This window comes from Halyomorpha halys, unplaced genomic scaffold (genome assembly GCF_000696795.3).
Source record: "Halyomorpha halys isolate HHAL.00 unplaced genomic scaffold, Hhal_1.1 Scaffold629.1, whole genome shotgun sequence".
NCBI lineage: Eukaryota > Metazoa > Arthropoda > Insecta > Hemiptera > Pentatomidae > Halyomorpha > Halyomorpha halys.
The window spans coordinates 748,679-769,018 of NW_027111602.1; the positions used below are offsets into that span (position 1 = coordinate 748,679).

The 20,340-nt window shown below is 28.5% G+C and overlaps 1 protein-coding gene across 1 annotated transcript in view; it reads left to right on the forward strand.

The window, feature by feature from the left end:
• Window positions 1–20,340, forward strand: part of LOC106684928 (pyrokinin-1 receptor) — a 252,524-nt gene that overhangs the window by 159,984 nt on the left and 72,200 nt on the right. Inside the window, exon 4 of the mRNA XM_014427306.2 lies at window positions 14,608–14,821. Within this exon, the coding sequence (XP_014282792.1) occupies window positions 14,608–14,821 (214 nt within the window). The remainder of the gene's footprint in view (window positions 1–14,607; window positions 14,822–20,340) is intronic.

The following is a 20,340-nucleotide window of genomic DNA, read 5'->3' on the forward strand; positions in this document are numbered from 1 at the left end:
GCAATGTTATACAGTCCTATAGTGAGGAAAAAACCGAAAGTCATTCGGTAGAACGGATTTTTATAAATCACGATTTAAAAAATAAACTCTTGTTTTATTGGATGTCGGTACAATTGTTCGCCACTCTCGTAATATTGTGTTTTACTATACCAGGGCCTCAACCGTTAAGTGAAAAATATGGTGTGGTGTGCGTAAAGCATACATCTCCAAGTTGTGTGTAGATTGTTCGGATTGTGTAACGTTATGGCTATTTTTGTGATTTTGTCCAACTAAAAAATAATAATAATAAATACCAGAGAAGGCGAAAACTATGAATAGGGAATTTATTTATTTATATATTTTTTTTATATTCTCTGCGTCTTCGAACGTATAAACTCATATTTTGAGGGAGGAATAATCTTTTATTTTTCTTGTTCAATGGTAATTATATATTTATAATTAACTAATGCATGACAATTATTCTTTGAAATTTAGAGTATAATTACTTGAAAATTTAAATATATAGTATCTACTAATCACTCTCCGTGTTATTCTTAAATAGCAATTTTACGGTTTAAAAACGATATTTCGTAGTCATTTACCCATCTTCGGGTATAGTGCAATTAACATAATGTTTCTTATTAACTACTCCTTATATTAATTATGCTGATGCAATTTCTACTGTATTCCATAAATTAAAATGTATCAAGAATCAACTGAGAAGTACGATTAGTTCCAAAAAGATTAAACAGTTTATCGGTAATGTTGATAGAAATTCATATACTTAAATAAATTGAATTTTAAAAAGTAATTTATGACTTCGCTAATAAAAAATTAAGAAAAATGCTTTTGTTTATTTTTTATTTTTTAATATTTCGTATTTTTCATATATTAAATAATAAATGAATTGAAGGGCCCTATCTCTAACCTGGAGAACCGACGTAGCTTAAAGAAATTGGCTATAGACGGCCCTGAATATTACATTTAAAAAGGAAAGGGGAATCTTATATCACTCCATTGTCCACTGTACTCTAAGGGATTAGTCTTGATAATAAAATATTCATACCTTCAAGTTTCTAATGTTTGTGCATCTATTCTGTTATTTTTATTGGAAAATGTGTATTAAATTTATTATTATTTATTGGAAAACATCTATTAATTTAAGTAGATTAAAATATCACATACGGATTCCAAATAACGAGGCAGTTGATAAAATGGCTAAATTAACCATTACATTTGACACTAAGTTCCCTTACACCAATCATTATAAAGTGATTAAATTAGATCAGATAGAAAACAGACAAAAACTATATCGGGAGAACCCCACCAGGCAGTTCTATAAAAATATATTTCCTCATATCATTCGAAAACCGTGGTTCTCTCTCACAAACAGAGAAAAACATCATAAAAACTTATATTAGACCTAGGATGAATCATTGAATTTGCAATAACTACCTGCACGAAATAGGCATAAGTTAAAATTTTCAAGAGAAAATTGTAGCGTTAACGAGATCATTAAACATACTATACTTCAATGTACGGCATACAAAAAACAATGAGAAATACTGTTCAATGATCTGGATAAAATCAAAATATTATTTATGACAGTATACTCGTATTAAAAGTAACAGACTTTGCGAAAATATGTTACATCCATAAATGTTTAAAATCTATAAACAAAAATGTTATTAAGTATAAACAGATATAGTTAAGATTAAAGTATATTAGTAATATTAGTAATATATGCATTATTTTGTTTAGAGTTGAAGCTTGGTAAGGTACAACTATGTTTTTCGACTTTTTTTTGTCTTTTAACTTTCACAAATTTTCATAACCGATTAAAAAGCGATTTTAAGTAGGTATTTTTGTGATTTTTGTAAAAGCTCTAATCCCCCAAAAAACGCAAAAATAAATTTAACTTATTTAAATAATTCGACCTGAATACTTTATGATGCATAACGGAAGATAAAAAATAAATTAATGTTTTGTTACCGCTCGACCCTCAAGGCGATTTATAGTGGTCTGACGGATCTACCGCTGTATTTATTTGCCTTATATTTTTATTTTATGAACTAATTTAGTTGATTTTTTTAATACATTTCTATACCAATAATAATAATCGTGTACATAATTATAAATGATCTTTTGTTTTAATAATTCGACCTGAATACTTTACGATGTATAGAAGATAAAAAAAAAATGTTTTGTTGTTCGATTCTCAGGGCGACAGTTAGTTATCATTTAATAATTTAATAAATGATAGCAGTAACTAATTGAATATAGGTAATTAAATTTTGGCTGTTTAGAATAAATCAATGCCACCGACATTAGAGAAAAAGGATCTGTTATTTTTATTTTAGTAATTTGTCTTAAACTAGTATATTTTGTTGTTTTCATAGTAGTTATTTTCACTGCGGTAGCTGTTATTTTTTATTTATTTAAAGTGGTAGCTCAAATCAGTTTTGGAATTAATTGTCTTATATTTTTAGGTATATCGCTTGTTTCTAATATTCTTCGATTATTTGCTAGTTTTTGAAGTCAAACTAATGATTATTTTTTATACTTTGTTGAGCAAAGTGCTGTTGTGTTTTCATTTTCTCTGTTACAAATGTTGTTTTTATCCTTTCTTTTTTTTTTTTTTTTTTAAGTTATTAGAAATTTTCCTAATATATATCTGTTACAACAATTTAACCATTAATTTCTTTGGTTTAGTTTTTTAGCATCATATTCATCGTTTTTCAGCATCATTATTAGCCAATATTGTTTATTTATTATGATTTATGTATAGGATTTAAGTTCATTTTATCTTAGCACATAGATTTTAATTTTTTTTCTTTTATAATTCATTCAATTCAAATTTAGATTTTTTTTTATTTATTAAATGTTTATTTTACATTTTCCTTTATTCTATTTAATAATATTCTAAAGTTCACATATTACCGGCGTTAGTTAGAACGGTGCCTGAGATTAATGTTAATCTTTTATAACATAGTTCTCCCCATTTTGTTATCTTTAATTCTCTAGTTTCAATGTTATAATGTAATGTTTGCTTTTGTTAGAGCTACTATGGTTATTTTGGTTTATTTATGTTTTCTCTCTATTCTATTTTACTATTTTCGACATAATTAGTATTTATTTTCCTTATAGATTTATAGATGAGTATAGAAAGCTAATTTAATTTTTTTTAAAAATTCATCTAGTTTCTTACTGCCTGTTCATGTTTCCGTTGACAATATCTCCGCTACGATCAGTTGTTATTTTCATATTTAGGTATCTAATCTTTTTGTTAACTGATTTTTCTACTGTAAATATTATACTAGGAAACTAAAGTAATGAATTACCAACATGAATGGTGGATGAACAACATGAATGAATGTATGGACCTTTATATGCTTATTTGAAATATCTGAACCCAATAAAAAAAATATTAGCAATGGTATTCAAAAACATTCCAAGTGAGGAGAACAGTTCGATATAAAACATTAATTGTCTAATTAGAATATTTACGCTAATTAGATATTTGTCAAAAACATCGATAGCTTTAATAGAAACCATTATTTTAACTAAGTTTCTAAAATAACGATGTATTTTTTGGCATCTATCTAACCTACCAAATATTTTGTTATATTATGTCTCATAATTTATTTCATATTAAAAATATAATTAACTATGTTATAAAATATAATTATTATTTATATTATATATTTTCTCTATACTAGCGGGGAGTCCCATATTCCTATCAACTGATCTTATTAAAGACATGAGTTATTTTTTCTAATATAAATTTATATACATTATAAATTATTCGTTACGTTACTTTGTGAATCTAATTAATTTACTTTAAATTTTAAATTTCCTCTGCATCAACTCCTCGCTCCTACACGACAAAGAATAAGACTTACAAAGAACAGATTCCGGGCTAACTCTATTGAGAAATTGGCCTTCTATGGAAGAGAACTTTAAATGGAGCTTCAAAGCTGTCCTAACCCTTCAAAGTTACCATCCACCACTTCACAAGCCCTTAATAACATGGCTTGAGGGGACATTATTAAGCTTTAAATTGTACTTATGGTCTAGCTAATCTTGCACATGACTTGAGAAAATAAAATTATAAATTGCAGCAACATTGCTTCAGCTTTACTTTGTGTAGTACACAATCACTCACTTTTAAGTAGCTGAATGTGTACACACACTAACACACATAGATATAATTTATAACAATAGTTGATAAAAAAAATATTACTACCTTTAATGGATAAAAAGTATTTAGAGCGATTCTGAGTGAGCGGAGTCGAGTTAGTTTGAATTGCAAATTTATCTGATTCGGTCATCTTAAAATTTATGAGTTAAGCTATTCAATCTAAACCTGCTTTTTGTATGGTATATCTACTGTATTGATCAATTAGAATCATTTAAATTTATAGTTCTTAAATGAAATTGGATATGATGGAACAGTCGGCAATAAAGGGGTTGGCATAAAAAAAAAAAAAAAAAATCTTGTTTGTAATAATTTAATAAACTCTTATGTAGCATATATCTTTCTAATCTGAAAAGTAAAATATTTTTTTCTTTTTTAATTGACCAAGAAAAAAATAATTTAATTACACCTCTGTTCTAACGTAAAATCCAAAAATTAAATTAAAACAATGAATAATTTAATCTTTCTTTCTTTTTTTTATAATATATGGACAAACGGCTGGCCATGAAATCAGATATGACCTTTTTGGAAAAATAGACTGAATTATTGACTTTCATTACCTTCTACATCATAAAAAAAGAACTTAGAAGCAAAATTCTCTTATACAAGATGTTACTTCGGAATGGACTTAGCCATTTAGATGTGGGATTCCTGACAAAAATCAAATGTTTACAACATTCGGATATTTATGTCAAAATTCCTTCGATTTATGATTCACTGTTCTCATTGTAATTTGTGACTGAAATATTTAAAAAACTACAAAAATTTACATATATTACATATTTGAAAGGCTTCTTCGTTCCCGTCTCCATGTAAATCCTAAGCGGAGGTTTTCAATGAAAGCACAAATTTATATTATAAGTGAAAAGGCGTTTATAAAGTTTCAAAATAAAGAATAATAAACAATCCTTATGATTAGAAGGAAAACCTAAACATTCAGTATCAGTGGTCTCATACTGTATTTCTGTTTGGGCTATATCTTTTCCATGAATAATTAGGACACCATCAATATCAAACATATTTGAGGTTTTTGAATGTTTCTAAAATTTAAATTTTTTATGACTTTATTTATATTTAGCGTTAGCATTAAAAAATATGTGAACCTATTACTTTTTAACTTACTATTTAATTTTTTTATTTTTACAATAAAATCAATTTTAAAGGCTTTAGGTTAAAATATTTTAAATTATTGATCATAATTTTAGTTATCTCAAATGTCATTTTACTTGGAGTTCGTACTCATCAACTGTTCCTTGACACCTGCGGAGGGCGATGGCCTCAAGGTGTAAATTAAGCAGACAATCAGTATTAAAATATTCTAGAGGTTCTGGGTCACCTGGGCCAGTTGGTCCATGAGGTAGGTATGCATACCATAAATCTCTCGTGTCCCCTTCCCCACCAAAGACTTTCCGTTTGGTTACGAAATATGCCGTGTCAATTTTTGTGGACCAACGATAGCAATGGTCGGACTTTTCAATTAGCACAATCAAAACTATTAATGAGTTGATAATATTAGGATTTAATCAAGTGGTCTGCAAGATATTCTGCAACCACGTTAAAATTATATTATTGACAGTTTCGTTGTCATTTTATTGAAAGATTTCTGTTGCAGTGTTTTATCTTAATCCTTTATTTTATTTTTTAGTTTTTATTAAAATTATTTTTAGTATAATGTTTTGCTAAGAAACGTAGTGTAAATGGTTAAAAAAAACAACTTTTGTTGACACATCCGACTGTCTTACTTCAGAGTTTCGAAAAAATTGGCAACAACATGGTGTGCTTTAAGGATTAGTGGACTTGAATACATACGACAAGATAATAGAAATAACTAAAAATATTTTTAAATAATTAAATATCAATTAGAATGATTAAGGAAAAAAATCTCCTTAAAATTATATAGGAATACATTTTTTACACATGTATGCTTGGATATTTTAGTGATGTTTTGGCCCTTTTACATTTTGCCATTTTTAATCTTATTTTCTCCTTTATCTCCGTTATTTATACTATAATTATAATAAAGTGACGCATGTAAAAGTAGAAAAAATTTGAAAATTTAGTTACTGAACTGTTAATATATAGTAAATAATAAATCTATATGTAAAATATTAAAGTGATACAAATAAAATAAAATCAAAATTATTCTTATATAATGTGATCCCAAGGAGGTTTTCCTCAATCATTCTGATTGGTAATGATTTAAAATTTCACCAAAATATGAAATAGCTATAATAAAATTGTTCATGATAAATAAAAAATTTTTTTTTTCGATAGATCATTCTATAATGAGAACCTATTAAAAAAAATTAAATAATATAAAAGCAGGAAAAAAGTTAATTTTAAGCAAATAGGTATATGTATTTATATTTCACTCAAATACCCATTTCATAAATAAATATATTTTTTGTTCCCCTGTAATATTACCCATTAATGTTAGAACCGTTTTTTAAAAATTTTTTTGTTGTTCTCAAACTAATAGATATATAGATTTAATACTTGATATCACTATAGATAAAATTTGTATCCACAACATGGTATATTGTAAAAATACGTCGTTTTCAATTGAATAATAATTTTATTAGTATATAAATAAATGTTTATTTTCCTGTTCAATAAAAGTATCTATTATATAAATTACATTTTGTGTATAAATGCATTTTTTTTTGTATAAACACTTTTTTTGCTTAATCTAAAATCGGATAATATACAATAACCAGTTCTTTCGAGCTCTTAAAATCGTCCAATTATAACAAAAACAAAAATGGGTTAACTGATGACCGAGTTTGTTTGTTTTGTTTTTTTCCACAACCTCCATCTCTACCTTTATGCCTATTCCTAAACGGGCCAGTGTGAATTCTTTCCTGCGATTTCTGACTTTGTCCATTGTTTTTCAATCTTTTTTAATTCCTTTTAATTTAGTGAAAGGCCTCTGATTCCACATGAGCTAGGTGTCTAATATGTTTAGTTTGAGAGGCCTGCGGAGGTTCAAAGGGGTAACCGCAGCGCCTCTACCTTCAATCGTGAGAGCCTGATTGGCCGCCTGATTCTCTCACTCATTGTCCGAAATTCCTGTGTGACTTGGAACCTATAATGAAGTTTATTCATTCCTTTGTAAGTTAGAGAATTAGAAAAAGAGCTAAAATGGTATAATCTGGATTATATTTTAACCCAAGCTCGCAATCATTAAGCTTAAGATATTTTAAATGTTATTTCCTAGCAAAATCAAACATGGATTGAAAAATTTACAATTTATTTATTCTATATTACAGATAAGTTAAAAATAATATAAAAAAGTAAATTGTAAATTACGATTAAATAGGTCAGGTAGGGAATGAAGCAACATGATTTTTTTTTTATTTTTAATAAATTACTATATAGTAAAAGTAATTAATTAATAGTAATTTCATTATGAGACAACCTTAATCATTGATGTCTTGTTTTTTAAAAATCTTATTTGCAGGCTAATTGCCAGTGTCACATATAACATTTTATATCTTAAATTTCAAAACTTTTTCATACAAACTGTTGAAGGTAGGTTAATTTATAAATGATGAATGTAATTGAAAAAGAGAAGATTATTTGTATAAAAAAGTTTTTACTTTTAAGATATAAAAAGTTATATGTGAGATGGGCAATTAGCCTTCAAATAAGATTTTTAAAAAAACAATACATCAATATTTAAGGTTGTCTCCATGAAAAAGGCCTGAGGGCAGAAACGTTGGAGAGTTTTTTGAAAATTAAAGTTGAGAGTAATATGTATCAAAATTGTCTATGTTGATAAGGAAATAATCCACTCTCAAACAATCATATAATAAATCATTGATCTGTAATTAATTTCATTTCGTTTGCACCATTGATAATAGTTCTGCGTGAAAAATAGTTTTTTATTTTTTATTTTAAATAAATGTATTTGATAAGTTGTGATGTATAATTTACGTGAATGCTATACCTCAGACGTGGCTAATAGTAAACAGCAAACAAACGAATTGGTTGTTTATGCTACGTATCAATAATACGACTCCTTGCAATACAGCCTCTAGATACGACCACAGCTTAAGTCCGTCACAAGACATATTACATTCTCATCGTCCGAAAGCCTCAGGGGCCCCTTTGTTTTGGAAGGGCATAGAAACGGACTCCGGCGAAGGAGAATTCTCCATTGTCCTCACTACCCAGCTAGACAGAGGTTGGAGTTGTGCGTTACGGCATTTATATATGTACAGAGCGTTTCGGGGTTCAGTTTCCTCACTGAAAATACAATTCAACGATCTCAAAACAAGAAATATAATTCGTCATAAATTTATGTATGTTGACACTTTGTTTTACTGATTATTATAAATTATTTAGTTTATAATAAATTAATTAATATGCACATTATTAATGAAATGTATAAATGTTTTTGGTCCAACCTAGATCTAGAAAAAGTTTTAGAACATCACCCGAAAATGGTGGGGTGTACGTCGGAATTAAAAAAAGTCCTAGCTTACACGGATGAGATTGCAGTCCAAGGAGGTAATCAAAATGACATGGAAAGACTCGTAAATACTCTATTGAAAGAAGCAGAGGTAATCGGCTTGCAATTAAATGAAGATAAAACAAAACTCTTACGACGTGTGCGTGGACGGCAAATCGTTTCCTAAAGTAGACAGTTTCAAATACCTTGGATCCACAATAACATCAATAAATGATCAACGGATTGAGATAGACGAGAGTCCATCTCAGGTGAACAGAGCCTTCGTCCCTCTGTCAAGGATACTAAAATCCCGAAAAATTTCTAAAAATCTGAAACTAAGGGTGTACAATGCCATGGTACAGCCAACGCTGATATACTGGTGAGCGAAACCTGGGCTCTAATAGGTACCCTACTCGTACAATTGCAGGAGCAATCTGGGATCAGCGTCTTAAAACATAGAGGGAAAGAATAAACAGTGAACTGCCTGCACAGAATGGTCAATCAATATCTCATGACTGGAAGCCAAGGAGGTTAAGAAGGGCGGGGACATGTTGCTCAATGCAATCCATCAGGATGCTTCTACACAATAATTAATGCCTATATAGTAGGCTAGAGGCCACGTGAAAGGCCAAAAACAGATGGATAGACAGAATCAAAGATGCGAAAGAGCTGCATGCAGAAAATTGGAAAGCAAGGCGAGGAGGAGGCTTCTTTGAGCTTCCAAAGATCTACAAGTTATTTAGAGCCAATTGAAAAGAAAACAACGCAAAAAAAAAACTTTTTTTGGATCCATTCAAATTTTCCATGATTCTTCTTTACTTTATTTAATTTTTCTCAACATTCCAAACCTAAATGTAAAGATATTTGGAGAGGCTAGCGAATACTTACTTTGGCAAGAAGAAAGGTTCAATTGAACCTCAGTATCAACCTTACAACACAGTGAAAGATTACGAATGAAATAGCTGTGGAAAAACATTCCCAGTTCTGGGATAAAACCAAATTTAACAGCCCTCGGGTGTTTTTCGTTGATTAGGGTAGTTTTCGTTGATTATACTGCATACAATTTCCTGTTCTAGTTGCAGTTTATGGCGGGCATAAATGAAAGGGGCATCGTTTGCTTTACAGGTTCATTGTTCCCATTCTGTTCAACATTCGACCTAAAATAATTAATTAGTAAAACCCTCAACTAGATTATTAAAAGGCTTAGAAGGCAGTAAAATAACAATGAAATCATTAAAAAATCCTCTAATTATGCCAAAACATAATTTAAAACAAAAGTAAATCAGATATTCTGACCTGATAAAAGATTTATTCTAACAAACCAGCTTAAGTTCTTTGTAAAAGGGGTAAGTTAATTTGTTTATATTTTAGAAGTAAACAAAGCGACTTTAATCACTAATATTTTGCATCACTTTCCCGTCTCTTGTCGTAATTGGATATATTTTTTCTTTTTATTTTCTTTTTTTTTTTTAATATTTTTTATACAAAGAAATAAGACATCGATATTTCCTTGGAAGATTTTCAATAACTGAAAACAGTTGGGCCGCCCGTAGCTCAGTGGTTAAGATACAGTCTTCCTAATTTTGATGTCCATTGGCGGTGCCGGTTCAAATCCTTTCTTGGGGCGTTGACTTTCTTCATTGAGTGGTGGTCCCAAAAAATGAAAAAAAATTGACCACCAACCAATGGTAGGCGGGCAGTATAGGACTCCAATGGTCTTGGTAGAAAAAACCCCAGAAAACAGTCTTAATAAAATAATATTATTTTTTTTTTTTACTGAAAAATAATAGTCATAACCCATTATTTCTAAGCGGTGTAATGTAAGCTCTGTAAATGATAGAAATTTATATTTGTTAAAAAAATTATGCCTTATTTTTTTAAAACCATGATTAAGTTTTTATAATTCAAAAAGCAATATATTATTATTTCTTTTTTTAATTTACTTCCACTTATCCGTTAATTTATAGTAAGGAAAATTGCAATCGTTCAAAATTTCTAATACGAGTATTGGAAATTCCCTTTTTGAGTCCTAATAATAAATAACCAAGTCTCGCAAAATGGTCTGTGTGTGTTTGAATAGCCTAGCTCAAAAATGAAAAGTCATACAAAACGGAAATAATATACTTAAGGCTTGTATATTCTAGGGATCTGACAGCAATTTTTTCAATAAAATCTACTGACCGGAACTGCCACTTTACAGAATCGATTTTCTACATTTTTTTTTTCTAAAATTGTTTTGATTAATTTCGGAGTATCAATGCATAATCAAGTTATCTTTAATGTTAGATAGTTTTCATCCTCAAGTTTTCTCCGCTCGTCACACGTCACATTAGTTAAAAAGCAGCAGTTGTTGGTGAAACTAATAATTTCAGGAATAATACCTTTATCATATATGGTAATTTAATAATTCCTGGAAATATATCTTTATCATATAAGGTAATTTAATAATTCCTGGAAATATACCTTTATCATATATGGTAATTTAATAATTTCAGGAAATATACATTTATCATAAATGATAACCTAATAATTCCAGGAATAATACCTTTATCATATATGTTAATTTAATAATTCCTGGAAATATATCTTTATCATATATGGTAATTTAATAATTCCTGGAATAATACCTTTATTAAGTAACTTTTTTTTCTCTAGCATTTATTGACTAGATCATCCATTTTGCCTCAAGAAGGATTTGAACCGAATTATATTGGGTAATGTATTTAATGAAAGATATGGTTGGTCTGGGGGGCGAGGACAAAAAAAACGAACACAAAATAGTAAAAAAATTATTATTTTACTTTTCCACCTATATCGTCGGCCTGCATCAGGGCTAAACGAACAAAATACAAAATCACGTAGTGCTATAGTGGTTTATATAAATGATGTAATGTTATCAAGAAAGTGATATGGATATATACAGAGTAAATTAAAATACAATATGAAAATTACAAAATAATAACATACTGAAGTAGTAATATGGCTACTGTTAGTAATTCATTACTGTATCCGCATGAATATCGATACAGCGAAAACTAAAACTAGTAATTTTTATTCTGTAATAACTTGTAATATTTTTTAAATCTTCATAGAATAAATAGTTTTTAGTAATTCCTATTTTATGCTTTGTGGGGATTATAAAATTCAGTTTAGTATATTTGTAATCTTCCTAATTTCACATCATATTTGTAATCTCCCTAAATACAGTAATAATTTAAATAATTCAGTAGGAATAATTTTTAATGTAATTTCTAATATTACAAAATGAAATTTAAAATTATAATATACCAATTTAACAATAAGAAATGACAATTTATTGATGGCCAAACTGGATAAATCTTTACCCTTCATTGCAGCTAGAGCAGGTTAACAACCTGTGTGACAACCCGCCCTTTCTTCCTGTCCAAGTTGAGTACATGAGGGCGTTAAACCCGATAAAAACAAGAAAATTAATATTTTTAAAAATATAGTCAGCTGTATGTTTATTTAATAAAGATCTTGCATGTGTACATCCTCTTCTGTTTAGACATTGACACTTATGTTTAAAAAACGTTATTATCGTTTAATCATGCACTTAAAAGGAAGTACGCTACACAAACAACAAATAATTATTGTATAAAACATATGTTATTATTGCAATTAAATTATGCTGGTGTAAGTCATAATATACTTAAAATAACTATAAATTTGTTTAATATTTTATTATAATTCATTACAAGGAGGAAATAAATAAGCTTTTTTTGTATTTTCCCCTCCTCACTCTAATATTTTCATAATTTGATATGATTATGAATTTTATCAGAGTTCCTAAATCCCACAATTAAAGCCACTTTAATATTGTTCCTATATGACTTATTTTAATTACTACTGCCAATTGTTTCTTAAATAGCTATTAGTAGAAACTTTTGTCTTATTTAATTAGTAAACTTTCGCTTTATATATATTTAATTCATCATATTAACGAAAAATTATGATTAATTTATTAAAAACTGAATTTGTGTATAAATAACTAAGAAGTAATCTGAAAATATTGAAATAAATACCTTTCTTATAGTTAATTAATATAAAGGCATAATATCCAATTCAATGAGTAAATTGTATATTAATTTATTGCAAACAATTATAGATTTATGTACAATATATGCGCATCATCATTTAAATACAATGCAAAAAGAAAATAGTTAAATGAATATTGAAGTAAATAAGAGCGTTTGAACCAATAAACTACAAATAAATGTAATTTATTATTTAAATCAGATTTCATTAACCTTGAGTTACTTCAAATAAGTTTAACATTATAATTATCATAAAATTATGTCATAAATCCGCATGAGTTACGCGTTTCTTTGATTTTTTTTTTATGAGTTAAATTATTTAGAATTGTCTGGAAGGTTTTTAAAGATAAAGGTTTTGAATTTTCTTTAGAATTTCTCCTAAATGAAAAAAAGTATGATTTCCTTGCATGTAATATTTCATATGACATTATTTTCAGATTGTTGGGAAGATTTTTTATATTGATAAATATCTCTAGGAATTCACTGCGTGGGTTATGCACGTGGGATCACCGATTTCATAGAAATTTTTTCTCTGATACTAGGTAGAAAGGTAGTAGACACGTGTCCGTGGATCTTGTCTTGCCAATGCGCCCTTGAAACAGAGAAAAAAAATATTACTTAATTTTAGATTTTTTCATATTGTTCTATACCGCCTTTGCTCTCTGCATGTATTTAATGTTTATTATGTACCAATCAATGTTTTTGTGAGTATACCAAGAGAAAAAGATTGTTGATTGTATTAACTAAGTTTAAATTTCTAAAATATTACTAATACCTAAAGTTGTTTCCTTGTGAAGTAGACCTTCTACTCAGATTCCTTTTTTAGTGTCTTTTGAAACTCTTGAATACAAATTTTCATAGAAATCCAAAATTATTTTTAGGCATGGTTTATGGACGATATTTTTTTCTAGCGAAGTCCCACATTCAAGAAATCAATGCATTAGGCCTGTAATTTTATCCAAAGTCAGCGTAACCACAACTGTTAGAAATCTGAATTTCCATTCTTGTTATTGATATTAATATATTTTAGATTGCATGCGTTTATATGGAAGAAAAAACGATTTCAAAAAAGAAAAAAAATTCAAAAATTTTATTCTATATTTCTGGTTCTCATTTGTTTATGAAGGTCCGTTTCAGATTAAACGGTTCGAAACGCTTACTAAGCTTCGTTCAGATTAAGTCGAAGTTATTTTTTTTTTCTGATATTTGAAAAAAAAAAACGAAGTTCTTCTACTTGGTCAGTCGGGCTAAATTATTTCAATTCTTTACGCTAATTACATTGATATTGTATATATTATTTTATCATTATGTTATTTTATTTATTTATTTTTCATACAGATAGTTTGATTATGTTCATCTTGTTTATTATTTTGTTTGTATATATTTTAAGTTTTTTTTTTATTTTAGTATGTATGAGATCATTCATCACTATTACCTATTGCCCACAACTGTGTGACAGATTATAATATCCATCAATAAATAAATCTATCAATCAAAAAAAAAAAAAATGACATTGATAAAAATTTTATAATAATAAATTACCGTATTACGCCATAGTGGGATTGTAATATACCAAATGATTTATTTTTCGATGTAGAGTAAAAAAGATATATTTTTAATTGTATTAAATGAGTATAAAAAATCTCAAATACCAAAAATCGGTTTTGCAGGCCGAAAAACTTTTCATCTATAAAAAGTATGTCGAATTCATTTTTAGCGTCCACAGAAACCCCTAAATATATTTTTTTATGAAAAAAAATAAATATTTTTATTCCTATCCTAGTTTGAATATCATAAGAGCATTAATATAAACCAACAGCTCTATAAATCTAATTTATGATATTATTTAGTATAACGAATGGTATTATTTTACATAGTATTAAATTTATGAAGGTAATTAAATAAATAATTCTCTTTCTCAGGTCATATGTGTTCGGGGAGACGTTCTGCATCCTGACCGGAATCGCCTCAGAGACTTCAGCCAATGCGACAGTCCTCACTATCACAGCCTTCACTATGGAGCGCTACATCGCAATATGCCACCCCTTTCTCACCCACACTGTCTCAAAGCTCTCCAGAGCTGTCAAGTTCGTTATAGTCATTTGGCTCGTGGCACTCTTCTTGGCAGTACCGCAGGTAAGAATTATATTTTATTATTCCATTTGCATTTTCCACCCTCTTAGCAAAAAGAATAGTATCCATGGTCGAAGAACCTAGTTGAGGATTTTCATAGTGGCATTCGTCCTGGAAGATCAACAGTTTATTATAGTGGTTTAATCTAGGAAACTGGGAACTTTTAAAACGCCAAAAGGCGGGTAGATCTGATTTTTTTTTATGTTGTTTTAAATTGACCTCAAAAATCTCAATTTGTGATCCCGGCTAACTACTGAAAGTTTATTCTATTCAAGAAAAACTATAATATTTTAGTTAATTTTTATTTCATGCTCAATGTGTTATCATGGAAACTATCTACCGTGCGTGTTGTGGCCAACAACATGGAAACATTAGAGTAGGTCGTAATGGTTTCGGTGGTTATTGTATTGTGGACCAAATCAAAGAATTAATTTATTTTCATAAGCATAATGTTCAATTGTACATTATTTCATAATCAATATTTTTTGTTCATTTAATTGTAATACAAATACAATGTAATACGGTGTTAATCATGCAAAAGCTTATGTTAGCCTAGCAACTAATACATACCTCCCAACGAGGCTGCATCTTTGCACTTCAAAAGCACATCTTCAGTTTTATTATTTTCAACATTCACTTTGCCCCCTGATAAAACAATTTCATAGAAGACACAATGCCTCATTGTTCAGCCTCGATGGTTTTCTTCACCAACTGGTAACAATATCCCACTAGTCTTCAGGAAACTTAATTTATATCATTTGTAATAATTTGACACCTAATATTTTCTTATTCATGCTCTGTTATTTTCTGCTCTATCATAATTATTTAGATTTATTTTCGTTATGAATTTAATAGTCAAACCATTATTTGTACAAAAATTAATCGCTTAAATGTTTCTTTCCTTTTTACTTGAATTAGTTTAAGAACATTTCAATTTGGACTCTTTACTGACTTTCTAAAACTTAAGAAAAAAAAATTATTAGGGAGTAAATTGATATCATGACGCAAAATCAAACTGAACGACTAACGCTGATCAATTCTAGCAGAATTTTTTTATATTGTAATAGGATATTAGAAGGTTAGAGGAGCTTAACAATCCTGGCAGTGCAGTCCGTTTGAGTAATCTCCTATTATGTCATACCCTCCTATTACAATATAAAATAATTTCTTCTAGAATTGACGTATGGAATGACTTTTCTATTCTAATTAATATTCTGGAACATTCGGTCTTAAGCTATAAAAGGGAATGAATGATCATTATTAATAAAATTTGAATACATTATTTCATTGCCAGAAGCTTCGCTTCTATCACCCAGTTCTAAGTCTACAATTAATTTTTTTTAGTATATCTTCCTTTCTTTATTTTCAACTTTTCTTTTACATTAATTTTGTTCTTTAATTAGTTTATATAGATTATAATAGTTTTATATCTATATAATATAAACAAACAGATAATACTCAATTGGTTGGTAAATAATTTCACAGCTGACACTTCCTGAACACAAATACGTATAGATTGGGTATTCCTGAACTCTCTGGTACAACAAAAAAATATATTTCATATATTTCGTATATTCTATGTATACCACTATATTATAGTATTTTTTTCTATATCTATAAACATGGGTCAACCTTCTAAAAACAATTTAGTATAAAGAGTAGAATATTCAAATCCAGTAGAAATTGTTCAAAAAAGTGTTTCAAACATTATTTGATTTTAGGAATCCTATTGAGGGGACAGCTAAAGAAACTAAGATTTTCTGAAATGTTGGGCTTTAAACTCACCAAAAGCATCAGTTTTAAAATTTAATTTACCGTTCCCTGGCAGCTTATATTCAAAAAGAAGTTGAAAAACGACACAGATTTTGGAATTTAAAATTGTAAAAACAGGGCTTTTTAGTATTTTACGACAAACATTTTCACAAAAACTTGTCATGGTCCACCTTCAGCGGTGTGTCAAGTGGACTGTTTCTGTCGAAAGCTATTCTCAATAAACCTAAAGCTAAACCTTGACAATTGGTTTCATTTAATTTATTATGAAAATTACATAAATTTATTATGATAATTACTTAATTTTTCTTTTGCTCTAAGGATCTTTAAAGTCTTGATGTATAAAGTCAAGGTTTCAAAGTTGAAGATGCTCAAGGCTTGGAGAAGTGACTCAATGTCAAAGAAAAAAATCATTCTTTGTTTAAATATTTTTGTCGTAATTTACATTAAAAAGAAATTCGTTATGCTTAGCCTCCATGCTTCAACTACAAATAATTCCATAAGGTTTTCCCGGTAGTATGAAACAGCTTCCCATATCACTGGATTGATGAATGGTCTGTCTAAAGTTCCCTAATCAACTATTAATATTGCTCAGTTTTGCTTATATTCGAATGAAACAGCTAAATTAAAAATGAATCTCCGATCCTTTATACCATCTAACATGCATCGGCTGTAAATCCATGGAGCAGATATCATTAATGCTGAAACTTTACCTACTAGAATGGTTTCCAGGAATGAACTTTCATTCACAACGAATGTTTGTGGAGATATCCCTTCTAACATTCTAGGAATACTAAATACTGATCAATGATATTCTCTGGTTTCTCTCTCAGATGCTTTGATATAAGGCATTTCTGTACTTAATGGCAGACCATAATTTAAAGGTTATACGTTTGCAGAAACAAGAGTTTTTGTCTTCAATTGGTTGGTTAACTATTTTCTCTGATAAATTATCTTTATCTAAATTCAGTCATTCAATCCTTATTAATGTTATTTAATATAGTTTGGACTTATTTTACGACAAAAATTTGTCATGGTCCACCTTCAGCTTCATGGTGTGTCAAGTGGACTGTTTCTGTCGAAAGCTATTCTCAATAAACCTAAAGCTAAACCTTGACAATTGATTTCATTTAATTTATTATGAAAATTACATAAATTTATTATGATAATTACTTAATTTTTCTTTTGCTCTAAGGATCCTTAAAGTCTTGATGTATAAAGTCAAGGTTTCAAAGTTGAAGATGCTCAAGGCTTGGAGAAGTGACTCAATGTCGAAGAAAAAAATCTTTCTTTGTTTAAATATTTTTGTCGTAATTTACATTAAAAAAAAAGTCGAATTCAGTCATTCAATCCTTATTAATGTTATTTAATATAGTTTGGACTTACCCATTAATACTGGAATAAATAAATAACATATGCTGAAGAGATGGACGTAGCATCCCCAAAACGTCCGAATGTCCCCACTCACCCGATTCACCAGACCTTGCCCCAACAGATTTTCATTTATTTCGGGCCTTTCAAAACTCTCTTAAAGGGAAACAATTTAATTCGCTGGAGAATTGCAAAACACGCACAGAGTTCATAGCGCAAAAATCTGAGAATGATGGAATTAAAAATCACCTGAAAGATGGTAACTGTAATAGATCAAAATGGGTCATATATAATTACTTATAAATATTTACAAGAATCTGAAGTTTTTATTGAAATCGCCATTAAAAACGCTACGAACTTATTTTACAACGCAATAGTTTATGAATTGGACACAGTTTTGTTTTTATTTTGACCTGTTTACAAAGAAGGGAGATAAATTAATCTTGTAAAATGGAAGGTAATGATGTGAAACTAACAAAAAAAAAACTATATGCTCTATCATTTATTTCAGTATTCTCAGTAAATAGCAAAATAAAAGTTTAATGATATATTTTAAAGTAAAAATCTGGAGCGGTGCCCGTATCACACAACCACATACCATCTATACTTGGAGTTGATACCATTCCTCGTTCGTTTAAGATGATATATTTTTATATTATTTACTGTGGCAATACTTTCCAAACCTAATTTCCCAAATTAGCCTGATGCTGAGTGCAGTTAACAAATTGAATCACTCCGGTTTTAACAGTTTTCACAAAAGTACTTTGTAATAATAATTCTCGATACGAAATTTCTTTTGATAAAGTTTGACATAAAAATAAATATATACCAGTTTACTAAAGTTTACATTTTTTTATTCATTACATTTATTTAATACTAAATTATTATAGAAACAATATTGAAAATACTAAGAATAATTTTATCGAGTAATCCTGTCATCTGAGAAGGTGATATATAGTTAAATAAAAAAAAAACTATTGATACCTATGGTGGCAAAAACCAGAATGACAAAACGTAAAAATAATAATAATATTTTTTATTTATTCTAGGGTTGATCACTTTAGAATAATATACAGGCGTCCAAATTAGTCTTTACAGTCTTAGAGTGAAATACAAAATAAAAATGAAATTATAAAACGTCATAAAATATAATAAAATAATTAATTTAAATAGATAAAAATGAACAACTATAATTAACAGAATATATAAAATAAGAATAGAACAAATAAAGTAAAACTATATACCATATCATAAAACATAAGAAGACAAACACTTCTGATAATAAGTAATAAAAAAATTATAAAAATAAATATAATTAAACTAAATATAATAAATGGAGAGGTACAATTTCTGCTAATATACATATTTACAAAAATGTGCGTCACACCATCGGAACTTTATGGGTTTTATATTAAATATTATTTTTTCTAAAATCTTAGGCTTTTCAATAATATATAATACGTCTTTACTCTAGCTAATCTTATTTCCGAAATGTATTTTCAACTTGGAAAAAATATTCTTCCTATCTCTTAAGTAAATTATCAAATCCATTAATAGTTTATATTTATCAATTTTGTATTACTTTAAAAAATATGAAATGAATTATTTCAAACTAACATAATGAAAGTTACTTCAGTGGAAGATATTTTAACAATTCTGAGGTTAAGTTCTGTCATATTATGGATTCATTTACAAAATGGATTTTAGAACGCTGACCAAAATATATTAAGGTGTATTGTTAAAATACTACATTAAAGATATTATATGAATTTCAATTAGAGGATATGCGGCCACAAGGGTCCCCTCGGGGCTAAGTTAAATTAGTGGGTTAATACAATACACGTGCTGAGAAGTTCAAATAACCTGGTGCTGAAAAACGTAAATATCCATCCTTGAGCTCAAACCCATATCTACATTTTGGAGAATCAATGTCCTAGTATTATATCTACAATTCACTGTTCATTATATTCATTTCGGTGCATCTAATATTTTATGAAAGTAATAAAGTGCACATATAATTACCATTTTATTTAAATAATGGTTAAATTAGTGTTATTGTTTTAATAAACTGTGCCATTACAATTTCTAAGTTTAAGCTTATCTGTTGATCATAAGGAAAAGGCGAAGCCGTCTTATCTCTTGGTTAGGGACTGATAAGCTTAGCTAGATCCAGTTAACTCGATATCAGTTCTGCAAGCAGCCCTTCTATCAGTTACGATGGAGTCTAATGATCTGCCTCTTCGTTATGGAAGAGGCAGTTATTATTCCATAACTTTAGTTATGGAATATATTGTGATTCATTCGAACCCGTAAAATTAGAGTAAAGTAAAATGAATGATCAACGGGTATGGTTAAGAGCAGCTTTACTAGACGAAAAAAGA